The sequence below is a fragment of the Ovis aries genome, chromosome 25, assembly GCF_016772045.2.
Source record: "Ovis aries strain OAR_USU_Benz2616 breed Rambouillet chromosome 25, ARS-UI_Ramb_v3.0, whole genome shotgun sequence".
NCBI lineage: Eukaryota > Metazoa > Chordata > Mammalia > Artiodactyla > Bovidae > Ovis > Ovis aries.
Window position 1 is genome coordinate 3,486,770 of NC_056078.1, and position 13,711 is coordinate 3,500,480.

At 41.8% G+C, this 13,711-nt stretch overlaps 2 protein-coding genes across 2 annotated transcripts in view; one reads left to right on the forward strand and one right to left on the reverse strand.

Moving 5' to 3' along the window:
- SPRTN (SprT-like N-terminal domain) overlaps positions 1 to 13,711 on the forward strand; it is a 69,382-nt gene that overhangs the window by 17,121 nt on the left and 38,550 nt on the right. The window lies entirely within an intron of this gene.
- EGLN1 (egl-9 family hypoxia inducible factor 1) overlaps positions 5,393 to 13,711 on the reverse strand; it is a 49,417-nt gene continuing 41,098 nt past the window's right edge. Inside the window, exons 3-5 of the mRNA XM_027962458.2 lie at positions 11,527 to 11,663; positions 8,942 to 9,009; positions 5,393 to 7,923 (exon numbers count right to left, since the gene is read on the reverse strand). Of these exons, the coding sequence (XP_027818259.1) occupies positions 7,859 to 7,923; positions 8,942 to 9,009; positions 11,527 to 11,663 (270 nt within the window). The 3' untranslated portion in view covers positions 5,393 to 7,858. The remainder of the gene's footprint in view (positions 7,924 to 8,941; positions 9,010 to 11,526; positions 11,664 to 13,711) is intronic.

Here is a 13,711-nt window from a genome sequence, read left to right on the forward strand (position 1 = left end):
AACAGCTGGACGTGACTTAGCCACTAAACAACACATATGCTCATCATGTGTCCCCTTCTGCTTTCTAACCCTTTGTGACTATTCTGTATTGCATTGTGGTCTGCTTTCCTACTTTTCCCCAATGACCGTGATTATATCTTCAGTTGAATTTACTTTTCCTGGTGTATCTTACAGTTTAATCTTAAATTCAGGTAATTCTGTCGTCTTCAGTTTCTTCGCTGGAGTTACATCAATTCTTGTTTCACAGCTTCCTGAGGGATTTTTTCTTTTGGTCCATTTTTGTTCTGAGATTTTGAATTTTGCATTTCAGGTTTTAATTTTTATTCCTGCAAAGTCCTGTTTTTAAAGATATTTCATTCACACTGAACATTCTGCAGTTGCCTTATGGTTGAGGAAAGAATTTTCATCAGCTATAATTCTCATTTTTTTTCCTTATAAATAGTAGTTTGTAACTATTTTTCTTCCCTATTCTGCTCATTTTGAAAGGTATTATTTTCCTTGACTTGTAAAAACAGTTGGCTTGATAGAGGCAAAGATGAAAGGCTTCTGAATCAAGAGTGTTTTCTTCTGTTTAAACAGTGAAAAACAGTATTTCTCAGAGTGGACGTATTTGTGAGATGGGAGAGATTTGCAATCTCATTTGATTCTATAATTTTATTTTTCTAAGACCCTTGCTTCCCTTCCATTTTACCTTCAAGCCTCCAGGAGACATCTCTCCCTCTCTGACATGGTGCCTTCCTCAAGCAGCCTCCTTCAATCTCATGAACTTCCAAGCCTCCCCTTGATGCCCCAGTGGCCAGCACTGGTGATGCACTGGTGTGATGTATCAGTATTTCCAACACTTGTGGTGGGGTCCCCGCTTTTTCCCTGGACACTGCTACCACTAGGCCCCTACTGCCCTGACTCTTTAACATACAGTTTCCACCTGACTCTTGGCCTTCACAGGAATTTTGGTGCTGGCTCTAGTTTCAGATGCTTATTTCTCTGCACATAAGTTGGACTTTTTTCTGTGTCTCACAGTTATGCTATCGCTACAGGTTATGGGTGACTTTGTTGGGAAGATAATGAAAGAGATTCAGATTAGGCAGCAACTAAGATTCCTTGGAAAGCCAGAAGCTCAAGTACTTCGCCTTAAATATGAACACACAAGCAAGAATGGTCAGACCTGGGAGGAAAACGTCTAACCTGACAAAAAACTAAAACAGAAATTTGAAAAATGTTAAATACTATATCAACTAAATGGAATAGGTTTTCATATATTTAAAAAATTTCAAGAACAAAAAAGAGCTCTTGAAAATTAAAAATGTTGACAGCACATGTGAAACCCTTGGAGAACTGGCAATGAGATATCTTCAAAGCAAAGGACAAAGGCACACAGTGGTAGCTGACAGTGACAGGCTCACACCTGAGGTGGAATGTTTGGTCAACCGTTCAGTTCAGTCGCTCAGTCATGTCCAACTCTTCACGACCCCATAAACTGCAGCATGCCAGGCTTCCCTTTCCCTGTCTGGACAACAGGAGTTCAGAAGGAGCAGAGAAGATGGAGGGGAGAAATAATTGAAGGAAATGCCCCCAAATGTAGGGCCTGAGTTTACAGTTTGCATGCCTGTCATAGTGGCTGAGAATAGGCACGCTGTCACAGCCCTGGGGACACGAAATTATTCTTTGAGTGTCCACATACGAAAAGCAGACTACGTGTAAAGAGTCAGAAATAGGAATGGCTCAGATTTCTCAGCATCCACACTGCAACTTAGAACCTAGGCAATGCCTTCAAAATCCCGAAGGATAATTACTTCCGAGCTAGAGTTCTAAACTCAGGCAAATTACCGATTAAATGTGAAAGTTAAAAAAAAGAAAATTTACCTCCCAGGTACTCTTTCACAGAAAGTACTGAAGGACATGCTACACCAGATTGAGGAAGCAAGCCGTGAGAGTAGACGCAGGACCCAGGAAGCGAAGACCCCACAGAAAGGAGCGACAGGACCTCCAAAACAACGTGGAAGGAGGTCAGGGGAGACAGCTGTGCTCCAGGCGGACAGCACAACCACACTTGGTTCCTGCAGGTTGGAGGCCTTGGGGGTTTGAAACAGACGATCAAGCAAGACATTAAGAAAAAAGTGAACTATGAAAGTCATCGTGATTTATTCTATATCTCACCTCTGAATAGCACAAATACTCTTTTCTTTTGCTTTGGCTGTGTCACATGGCATGTGCGATCTAGTTGCTAAACTAGGAATGGAACTCTCCCCCTGCAGTGGAAGCACAGAGTCTTAATCACTGGCCCCCAGGAAAGGATCACCAGGGATGTCCCAAATAGTCTTTTAACTATTCATGTGATCTAAAGTTACAAGACAGTTATGTAAGGAGGTCAGGGAGGTATGGTAGAGGCAGAGGAGGAGGGCTGGAGAGACACCTGTATCCTTACCTCCCACGTACAGAAGTTTGGAGATAATGAAGAATCTAGAACGTGGCAACGCAACTGTATTATTCAGAACTAACTGAGCACAAATGGAGACGGAAATGGCAACCCACTCCAGTATTCTTGCCTGAAAAATCCCATGGACAGAGGAGCCTGGTGGGCTACAGTCCATGTGGTCACCAGAGACAGACACCACTGAGTGACTAAGCACAGCAATTGGGCACATGCCCAAAAAATCACTGAAAAGAGTTAAAATCTTTTCTCAGGGGAAGAACACAAGGGGCTATTTTTCTTACCAAGCCTCACATAAAACAAGCTGACTTAACCTACAAGTGCATTTGTAACTGACTTAAAAAAAACTGTAACGCTATTCTATAGAAGACCATAGAAATAAGACAATTTTGGCAAAAAAAAAGGCCTAATCTCAATAAATATAGACCTCATCCAGGAACTCCTTATCCAATAACGTCTATAACACCTGTTCAGAGCTCAGAAATGATCCACTTGATAAGAAGCTGCCTGCAGCTGTTTAGGCCCTCCGTGTCTTATGACCTGGTTTATATTTAAGTGTTTTTTACTTGTAAAATTCTTCCCAGCTCATGAGGCCAGGCCCTTTATATATATCATTGGTCCAATGGTGTGTCCTTGAACACTGCCATGTTCCAGATGAAATTTCCTTTCTGGTGATCATGAAAAAGCAAGAGAGTTCCAGAGAAACATCTGTTTCTGCTTTATTGACTATGCCAAAGCCTTTGTACAGATCACAATAAACTGTGGAAAATTCTGAGAGATGGGAATACCAGACCACCTGACCTGCCTCTTGAGAAATCTGTATGCAGGTCAGGAAGGAACAGTTAGAACTGGACATGGAACAACAGACTGGTTCCAAAAAGGAAAAGGAGTACATCAAGGCTGTATATTGTCACCCTGCTTATTTAACTTATATGCAGAGTACATCATGAGAAATGCTGGGCCGGAGGAAGCACAAGCTGGAATCAAGATTGCCGGGAGAAATATCAATAACCTCAGATATGCAGATGACACCACTTATGGCAGAAAGTGAAGAACTAAAGAGCCTCTTGATGAAAGTGAACAAGGAGAGTGAAAAAGTTGGCTTAAAGCTCAATATTCAGAAAACGAAGATTATGGCATCTGGTCCCATCACTTCATGGCAAATAGATGGGGAAACAGTGGAAACAGTGTCAGACTTTATTTTGGGGGTGCTCCAAAATCACTGCAGATGGTGACTGCAGCCATGAAATTAAAAGATGCTTACTCCTTGGAAGGAAAGTTCTGACCAACCTAGACAGCATATTAAAAAGCACGTTGTCAACAAAGGTCCATCTAGTTAAGGCTATGGTGTTTCCAGTAGTCATGTATGGATGTGAGAGTGGGACTGTAAAGAAAGCTGAGCTCCGAAGAATCGATGCTTTTCAACTGTGGTGTTGGAGAAGACTCTTGAGAGTCCCCTGGACTGCAAGGAGATCCAACCAGTCCCTCCTAAGGAAATCAGTCCTGGGTGTTCAATGGAAGGACTGATGTTGAAGCTGAAACTCCAATACTTCGGCCACCTGATGTGAAGAGCTGACTCATTTGAAAAGACCCTGATGTTGGGAAAGATTGAAGCTAGGAGGAGAAGGGGACGACAGAGGATGAGGTGGTTGGATGGCATCACTGACTCAATGGACATGAGTTTGGGTAAACCCTGGGAGTTGGTGATGGACAGGGAGGCCTGGAGTGCTGCGGTTCATAGGGTCACAAACAGTAGCACACGACTGAGCGACTGAACTGAACTGATCATGAAAAGACTCTGCTTTAAAATCAACGGCAGAATCTGGGGACTGCATTCTTGACAGTAAGAGGCCTAAGAGCCTATTCCTGAAGCAGTGGAGACTGGGTACTTCTAAAAACCCAGGTACAATTATTAAATATATGGCATCAATACATATTTACATAAATACATATCCATCCACAACCAAGATAGAGCTCACGTTCTCAGACCCTCTGCATCTTGAGAATACTCTGAGTTTCACTTGGGTTGCATACAACTCTTTCTGTAAGACTGGAGCCACTGTGCTTATTTTCAGATGCAAAAGGCTCTGAAGGTCACACAATTCAGTGGTTGTGTCAGAACTAAACAGGTCTGTCAATCCTGTCTGTGCTCTTTTTGCCACAATACCAAAAATAATCAGTTTTCATCCCTAACTCACACTGGCCCTCCCCTTTAATCCATTCAGCTATATTTCAGTAGAATTTTACAAATGCCCTAAGGGAAAGTCGCTCAGTTGTGTCTGACTCTTTGTGACCCCATGGACTTCTTCAGGCCAGAATACTGGAGTGGGCAGCCTTTCCCTTCTCCAGCGGATCTTCTTGACCCAGGAATCGAACCAGGGTCTCTTGCGCTGCAGGCGGATTCTTTACCAACTGAGCTATTGAGGGAAGCCCTAAGATAGGCTGAAATATAACAAAAACACCACACCAAAAAATATTTTAAATAAGAGGTAAATGAATATGTATATTGACCTCATGTTGTAAAGAGCTCTTTAGTTCATGACCACACCGGTTATACTTTTCTGCATATATACACACAGGATACCTGTGACAGTTAAGAGATAGACCTCATGGCCCTTCGTTTTTGCAGAAGACGGGCAACAGAGATAGGCTCAACAGTGTGAGTATTACAGTCATTAAAAAAAAACCCTATTAAAAGGGCAAGAACCTAAATGTTGAGAATACAAATACAGAGCTTATGGATCCCACGGGCAGTCCAGCCACTCCCAGGATTGCTAAACTTGTCACACTCCATGTTTGCTGTTCTCTTTCGCTTGTTATCATTTATAGAAAGTACCAAATGCTCCGGACTAAGCCAGAGATGAGTGAGAGAAAAGCACATTATCTGATGGAGGAGCCCATTATGAAAATCAGTGTATGATAAAGGATCAAAAAACAACAAGAGACAGGTGGAAATAAGCATAATTTTTTCAAGAACATTTATACATCTGTTTAATTAGATTAGCTTTACAAGCATTTTGAGAGCTTTTTCATAATGAAACACTGCTTTTCAAATTACATGACTTTATAGTTTATCTGTATGTAAATCCTGAAATTCTTTGCCTGCTGTTGATAAAGGTCTGTGTTTTACAGCTGGTTAATATGTTGAATAAAAACAGCATTAGAAGCTTTATCTTTTACCAGGATTAAACACATATAGGCCACAAATAGTTTTAAATTTTGTTTTATATAGAGTCCTGCTTGGTGACAAGTTAACAGTCCCACTAACATGAAAAGAACAGATTTTAAATGGATATTAAAAGAAATGGCTATCGTGATTTCTCCATCCTTTCACAACAATCTCGAAGAAATTATAAACTTTTCCAAAAACAAACAACAAAAAAATCCCACAACAAAATTTAAAACCTGTCAGGCAAGCACAACCCACGGACAGTAGAATCTGACACTTTGCACAACTGCAGAAATACGTATCTGAATGACACAGGGGCTCCCAGATTAAAAGGCTGTTACTGTACACCTTGACAAACAAACCTCCCACCAACATCATACAATTTCTACTCAACCTAAAAATAATAGCGCTTTTGAGTTGTGGCCTAAGGCAGTGCACTGCACTGCAGACCAGGCTGGGGAGGGAGGGGAGAGCAGGGGCAGAGGCACTTACTGTTGAGATGTTGCATTGTACTAATATTATCTGGGACTAGGAAAGAAGTGGAACAAAACTGCAGTGGGTGAGGAAAACCAACAATCACTACAATTGTCTCCTGCAAGTTCTCCGAAGTGAGAGCACAATACTGAATATTTAATCCCACCCTAAATCCATGCTGCCAGTTCACTAAACAACTTTTTTTCATGTTTTACATGAACAGTAGCAATCTTTTAATAAAAATTACTGAGCTTTCCATAGAAAAGGTCTCTAATTGAATACAAACTATACAGATGCTAAAACTGTCATAGGTTGAAATATACAGAAATATTTCTGTACACTCACATTATTTTGGCAAAGAAGATCAAGGACAGAGATAGAAAACTGAAGTGGGCAAGGTCTTACACCCATAATTCATGCAAAATACAGATACTACCTTCTGGGCTTTGCTAAACAGCCTAGGAAACTGAAGTCTAAGACATCCATCCTAATTCAGGTGTTAGATAACAAGTCTGGGAGGACTTACGTGATTTTGTAGGATTCCCTCTTTTTTCTGAAAAATAAAAAAGAAGACTCATAGAAGTTATCTGGTTTTTGCTTCATGCTTTGATTTTTAAGCTGAACACCCAACTTCCAGCACTGACGGAGAGCACCGCCTCTGGGGAGCGCACCAGCAGTGGCCTGAGGAGTCACTGATGTTAGGTCTGCAACAACACCGTTCGGTCTGGAGGCACAGTCTCCCCCTGATGCTACCCAACAAGAATGAGGTTCCGACCTGCTGGCCAGATGGGCACAGAAGTAGGAAGAAAACAGCAAAACTCAAGAGTACAATCAACCTGACAGGAAGCAAAAGGAAAAGTCTAGGAAAGGGGACAGTCCGTTCTACGTCTCTGGGATGTACCTGAAAGCAGAAGAAAGCCCTTTATCTTGGGAACTTGATGCTGAGGAGGGTAACCTCAAGTTCATTTAGTGCCAGTCACTGTAGTTTGTGTGTGTTTTTTTTTTTTTTTTAATGTAACTTAAAAGATAAAACCTTTTTACTGTGTATTTTTCTTATAAAACAGGAACTAAAAGTTACTGGTAGTAAATGGTAAAGTAAACAGTGACGGTTTTACTGTTACGTATCACTATTAACAATGTCAAAAAAACAACAGCAGCAGTCTTTTAAGAGTTCAAATTAGTGTAAGGATTACAAAACAATCTGATTTTTCAGTTGGTGATTAAAGTGCTCCTTTTCTTATTTTAAGTAAAAACAAAATTAATCATTAGTCACTGGCAACAATCATTATAAGAGGCTTTTCAGGGCAAAATTTAATAGTACGAAGAGGTTTACAAAAATAGATTGATGCTATTTTGGGAAATAATACTGTAATTTTTTCTCAATTCAGTTTTGATAAATTGTACCTGATTATACAAAAATTATTTCAAATTCAAACTTGACTATATAAAAAAAGGGAGAGATGAAATGAACTCAGCTAGATGACAGATCTGGCAAAATATAAGAATGAAAAAAATTCTACCTAGGGCACTTATTTCATGTCCAGATGTGAACACCACTTTTAGTTGATAACTCATATTCCTCCCATCACAGGTTTGGAGTCAATCATGCAGTACAAAGCCACACAGTCAAAATCTTTGTTTTGATGCAACATAAGAAAGTTGTTTCTGTTTCCTTAAACTGCCAGCTGGCTGGCTATTTTTCTTTCTCCCATTTATGTGTATTCACAATTCACAAACAGCGGCAGTAATCACTGCAGGTGAGTTGGGTATTGCTGGGTGAGGCTCTATAAGGCGTCTTTACTGATCGAATCAGAAGGTTTATTGAGTTCGACCCTCACACCTTTTTCACCTGCAAAGTAAAAAAAAAAAAAAAAATTCATTAAGTACCAGAGAGCTTCTGTTCCTGCATCCCACTGAGCTCCTAACAGTGTGCACAGCCTTTCAACTTGCAAACACACGTCATCTGAGAGTGATCACACCCAGATTCCCAAAAGTTACCCTCAGGGTTGATTACAGTAAATGCAGGGACTCTGGACTAGTAAACCTTTTAAAGGGGAAAACCACTCTCTACACAGGGATAATGATGTTTGTCTTTTATTTTTTTTGAAAAACTGAATTGCTTTAAAATATTAATAGCAGTGTGTTCAGCCTCACTGAAAGCACACTACTAGGTATCTGTCACAAACAGTGACTTTGAAAATAAACAGAAACTTAAGAATATTCAATTTTTATAGTTTTATAGAAGGCTGATGTGGGATTATCCATGGCTGGTGACAGTACAGGTAGTCAAATCAGAAATGTGAACTTGAGCAGATTTGTGAGATACAAAGTGGGGTTAAAGAAAAGACAGGTCAGCAGTCCTGGAAACCTCTGGCCCAAGTGCTCCAGGAGGGCGTCCACAAGTGGGGGTGACTGGACGCCACTTGCAGATACGGACTCTGCGTGCCTGTCAGATTTACTGATTTCAGCATCTCAATCCATCTCCTTTGCGTTAATTTTCTTCATATCCACATTTAACGCGGGAGACCTGGATTATTCTCCAGAGCATCTACATCTAAAGAGGAAAGGATATTACCTTTCTTCCATGGGGAGAATGAGACAAAGACAGCCTATGACTGAGAAGGATAATCACAGAAAACTCAGCTTGTTTGAACCATTTCCCCAGATTGCTTTGTCTCAGACTTGCCTCACCTATGGGCAATTTTGATGGTTAAAGGTAACAATGAAGGTGACTTAAGAGCAGCCCTCTTCTAAATAGGGGAATTAAGAATCTGACGAAAACAAGGGGCAAGCGTTCTGGCTCATGGAAAGCCGCGCCTGGCTGTGGGGTCTCCTCCTTCTAGTGTACCCAGGCCCCAAATGCTTACCTGTTAGATATTTCACTTTAGCTCGCGCTCTCTCATCTGCATCAAAATACCAGACAGTTATTGCGTACCTAAAAGAAAATTTAGAACAGGGTAAGAATGACCACACTGGGAGAAAAAAGGGAATGCTGTTGCAAAGATGAGTAAAACTCATCATGGCAAAACAACACATAACTTGGAATGACATCAGGCGATACGTGGGCACAGTAACAACCCACTTATCCAAGAACTCCAACGGTCAAGAGCATAACACAGAACCAGGAGTAGCTCAGATTAACACTGCAGAGTTTGTGACTTTTTACGATTTTCTTAGTACCAGACACCAAGAAGGAAAGAGTGGCTGTTAGAGAAAAAGTATGTTATCAATAGCGTTCCAAAAGAAGAGAAACAGGACGCCAGACCAGGGGCCTGCAAAGCAGGGGAGAGTGGGCACTCTCAGCCACATCTGAGGATGTCACTACACTTGTAACAACAAAGAATCATGACAGGCGCTTATAATTTTACAACCTGGAGTCATCAAGAAAGTTCAATCATGTGAAGAGTTTTTTAGGATTTTAATCAAAACAATTATACTATGTCTTGTTTCATTTTTCTGAAAATTTCAATCATTTGGAACACCACATTTCACAAATGAATGAAGACTCTCTTGTTTATTAAAGACCACAAAGCACTTGGTTACACCTTTTGGTACTAAAAACGCAGAAAATCTGCAAACACCACAGGGAGTGAAAGCATGTTAGAAAGGATCAGTCCCTTAGAAGAATGCAGCAATCAGTAAAATGTCCTGCAGATGTGCGCCTGTATTCACTGGGGAAAAGCAACACTGATCAAATGAACCAGCCGACTGTCCGCAGTCAAGAGTCAAAGGCAGAGCAGAGGCAGAGCCTGGGAGTCTGGACAGTCAGGGAGGCTGGAAAGGGACAGAGGCGAGGTCAAGGTGTGGCCTCCTGGCTCCAGAGCTCCAGCCCCTATCCTATCACACAGGTGGCCACGACAATGGGGAAGGTACACAAATATGTTCCTCTGACTTTTGCACCTGCCCCAAACTCTTAGTTCCTTAGTAGCCAGAGTTCAGCCATCTGGACCAGGTCCCTGCACTGTCCAAGGCCTTCCCAGAAGACAGCTGTAAGCCACCACACATCACTCTGCTTCTCCTGCCTCAGCCCCTATCTGTTTAGATTCCTCCTCCACACATCCGCCTCTGCTCTGACTCCACACCCTCGCCCTTTCCTCCCAGCCTTGCCAACACCGTCTAATCCTTGTTTCTCCTCACTCCAGGCCCAGTGGCTACACTAGACCAATCAATCCCAATGTGAGACCACTTTCTCCCTCCTCCCAACTCCTGGAGCAACCCGTAATTGCATGGCATCTATTCATTCCCTAAAATGTCCATTCTGTCTCCACTGAGAGGACACACATCACATTCAAGACTCAATGCAAAGGAAGATCAATGAAGCAGCTTCAAGTTCAGAAACGATTTTTAAGAAGCAGTCGGGGCTGAGATGGGCACTGGGGTGATGGGAGGAGAGACAGGATTCAGGACCGAGTCTGCAATGTGATGGGATCCCCAGGTTCCACCCAGGAGTTCTTATGGCCTCAAGCCATACCGCTCAGCCTGCTACTGACTAAGATGCATAAAGGCTGAGGCAACAGGGCTCAGCAAGAAGGAAGGAGGGGCAGGTGACAAAACCTTCACAGTGCGAGCCTCGGGAAATGATACAACGTCACTGTCAAGAGCCAACTCTTCTTGTGTTTCCAATCTCACCAGATCTCAGCCACTGTGTGCCAGTAATTCACTATCAAAATGTCCCAGATCCCTTCCATAAGGAAAACAGGCATTTAAAAAGTAGAGCTTTTTTTTAAAACAAATATTTATTTTGCTAACAATGTCTGTAACATCTTCCATTTTAATAGTCTACACATTTTAATTAGGTCATGGTAAATGGTAAAAAAAAAAACTTTTAAGAGTAAAAAAAATAGGCTTAGAAAATGAAATCTTGTAGAAAAAGAGTATCAAGCAGAAAATGTGAAAAACAGTATAAGCCTAACACACGCTGTCTATTAAAGCAGAGGGTAATTTTTTTTAACACACCTTTTCTCTACTTCTCTTTGCTCTATTCTTTTTTCCCTACACTTCCACTCTCTGATTATGTATTTTTCTACCTTGTATCCTTTTTCCATACCATCCCTCTGCCCCCCACTTCTGCTGGACCCCCTTTAATAAAGCTGCCCTTTCTCTTCTCTAGCTAGTCCTTATTCCCCACATGAACACTCTCACCAGGTCTGAGAACGGACACTAGTTAAGAGATGCACAAACCGAGGAGACAGGCCTGGGAAGACAAGAACCCTGAGCCTCCCTGTCTCACCCGAGACAAGGAGGGGCTGCAGGGACTCACAGACGTTTGGGACTGACTGTGAACACCCTTATAAAATCATTCAGATTAAAATAGTCACGACTAAAGCCTTATGATAAAGGTAACTGAAGGATAGGAAGACACTCACTAGAAAATGTTCACGTTTATGCTATCGAGCCCCTCCTATCTTACTATGCTCTTTACCAATTTTTTTTTTCTTTAAAGGAATACTACCTTGTAGCATATGCTGGTTGTACTTCATGAGGGTTGCGACGGTCAGACCAGAAAAACAGCAGTCTATCAAATTTGGGTTCAATGTCAGCAAACTGGGCTTTGCCTTCTGGAAAAATTCGAAGTATACCTCCACTTACCTAGGAAAGGAGCCAAATATGTAAATATGAGCAACCAAGAACGTGACAAATTAAATTTAGGGGTAAAAGACCACTTCAGTAAATCAAGTCTTAACTGAATTGTTCACATAACATCTCGATTAATAATGTCTGGAATTGAGATTTCAAGTACATGCAGAGATACAAGGAAAAATTCATTCCTTGTTTTAGGGAATTTTTAAAATATTTGATGAAACAGATGAATAGTCTCTGGACTCAAGTCTTAAAATGACACTTGAAAGTCTGAAAAACTAGTAAGCATTCCTTATTTATGTATGGTGATGACTTGCTTCACCTACTCTTAAAAATGTATCAATTTCAAATCATTCTGCTGAGAACTACTACAAATGATTAACTGGGTCACAGAAATAGTTCATCATATTTTAAAAGTTCAACAGATAATAGAGCAGTCTTCCAGGACCTGTTGCTGGCCCTGGGTGCAGTTCAGTTCAGTTGCTCAGTTGTGTCCAACTCTTTGTGACCCCACGAATCGCAGCACGCCAGGCCTCCCTGTCCATCACCAACTCCCAGAGTTTACCCAAACTCATGCCCACTGAGTTGGTGATGCCATCCAGCCATCTCATCCTCTGTTATCCCCTTCTCCTCTTGCCTCCAATCCCTCCCAGCATCAGAGTCTTTTCCAATGAGTCAACACTTCGCATGAGGTGGCCAAAGTATTGGAGTTTCAGCTTCAGCATCAGTCCTTCCAATGAACACCCAGGACTGATCTCCTTTAGGATGGACTGGTTGGATCTCCTTGCAGTCCAAGGGACTCACAAGAGTCTTCTCCAACACCACAGTTCAAAAGCATCAATTCTTCAGCGCTCAGCTTTTCCCAGTCCAATTCTCACACCCATACATGACCACTGGAAAAACCGCAGCCTTGACTAGACAGACCTTTGTTGGCAAAGTAATGTCTCTGCTCTTTAATATGCTATCTAGGTTGGTCATAACTGTCCTTCCAAAGAGTAAGCGTCTTTTAATTTCATGGCTGCAATCACCATCTGCAGTGATTTTGGAGCCCCCCAAAATAAAGTCTGACACTGTTTCCACTGTTTCCCCATCTATTTCCCAAGTAAGGAACAATTCAGACAGATGTCATTGCGGTGATTATAATCTGGGCAGGAGTAAAGCAAGTAACCCCCAACCCCACTGAGTAACTCTTTACCCTTGAAAAACTAGACTCCTAACAAGCAGACTCCTGAATTGAAAGGAACTCGATCAAGACACTGTGGAGGCTGAGCCTATCCCTCAGTTCCGTGACAGTCAGAGAAGCTGATCACCAGGCGCACAGTCAAGTGAGTTAGATTCAAGCTACTTGGTGCCGCTGCCCACCTTCTGCAGGTTCAAGCGTTGCCCTGAGAGGTTCCCAGGGCACTTGTGGACATCCAAAGGGGGTCTAGACTGTGACAGAGAGCGTACCTTCTTTTCTCTTCCCGCTTCTCTCTGTCCTTCCCCTGGAGTCAGTGGGAATAGAGTTAGGTTTTAAAGCTTCCTATCTTCCTCTGGGAAGTGTTCCCTGACCCCCGCATCAGTCGGCCTTCCCATGTGTTCCCACAGCAACCTGTCCCGCACTTGGTATAACCAATTGTACTCGTCAGTCCACTTGGTCTGCACCCTCCACTGGAGCCAAGCTCTGTGAGGGAGAGCTCCATTTCTGCTCGGTTTCCAGCGGCCAGAACACCCTCTGGTACGGTGTACTTATTCAGAGCAAAATACTGCAAGGCAAGTTTTCAGTTTTACATATAAAAGCACTGAAGACTTTTTTCTGCTCATGTACTAATTAAAAAACTATATATTGATGACCTTAGATAGGTCATATAAAAATTAAAGAATAAGCCTAGAAAGAACCTAGACTCTAACAAAATGTGGAAGAGTTGATTGAACATATTTCTAATTTTCTAGAGATTCACAAAATGTGGAAAAAAATGTTAAGTTTTAACTAAATTTACACCAGTTGTTTTGTGTATTGAGCTCGAGGTTAATTAACAACTTCTTGATTTCAAACTTTGAAAGTTTTAACAAAAAAA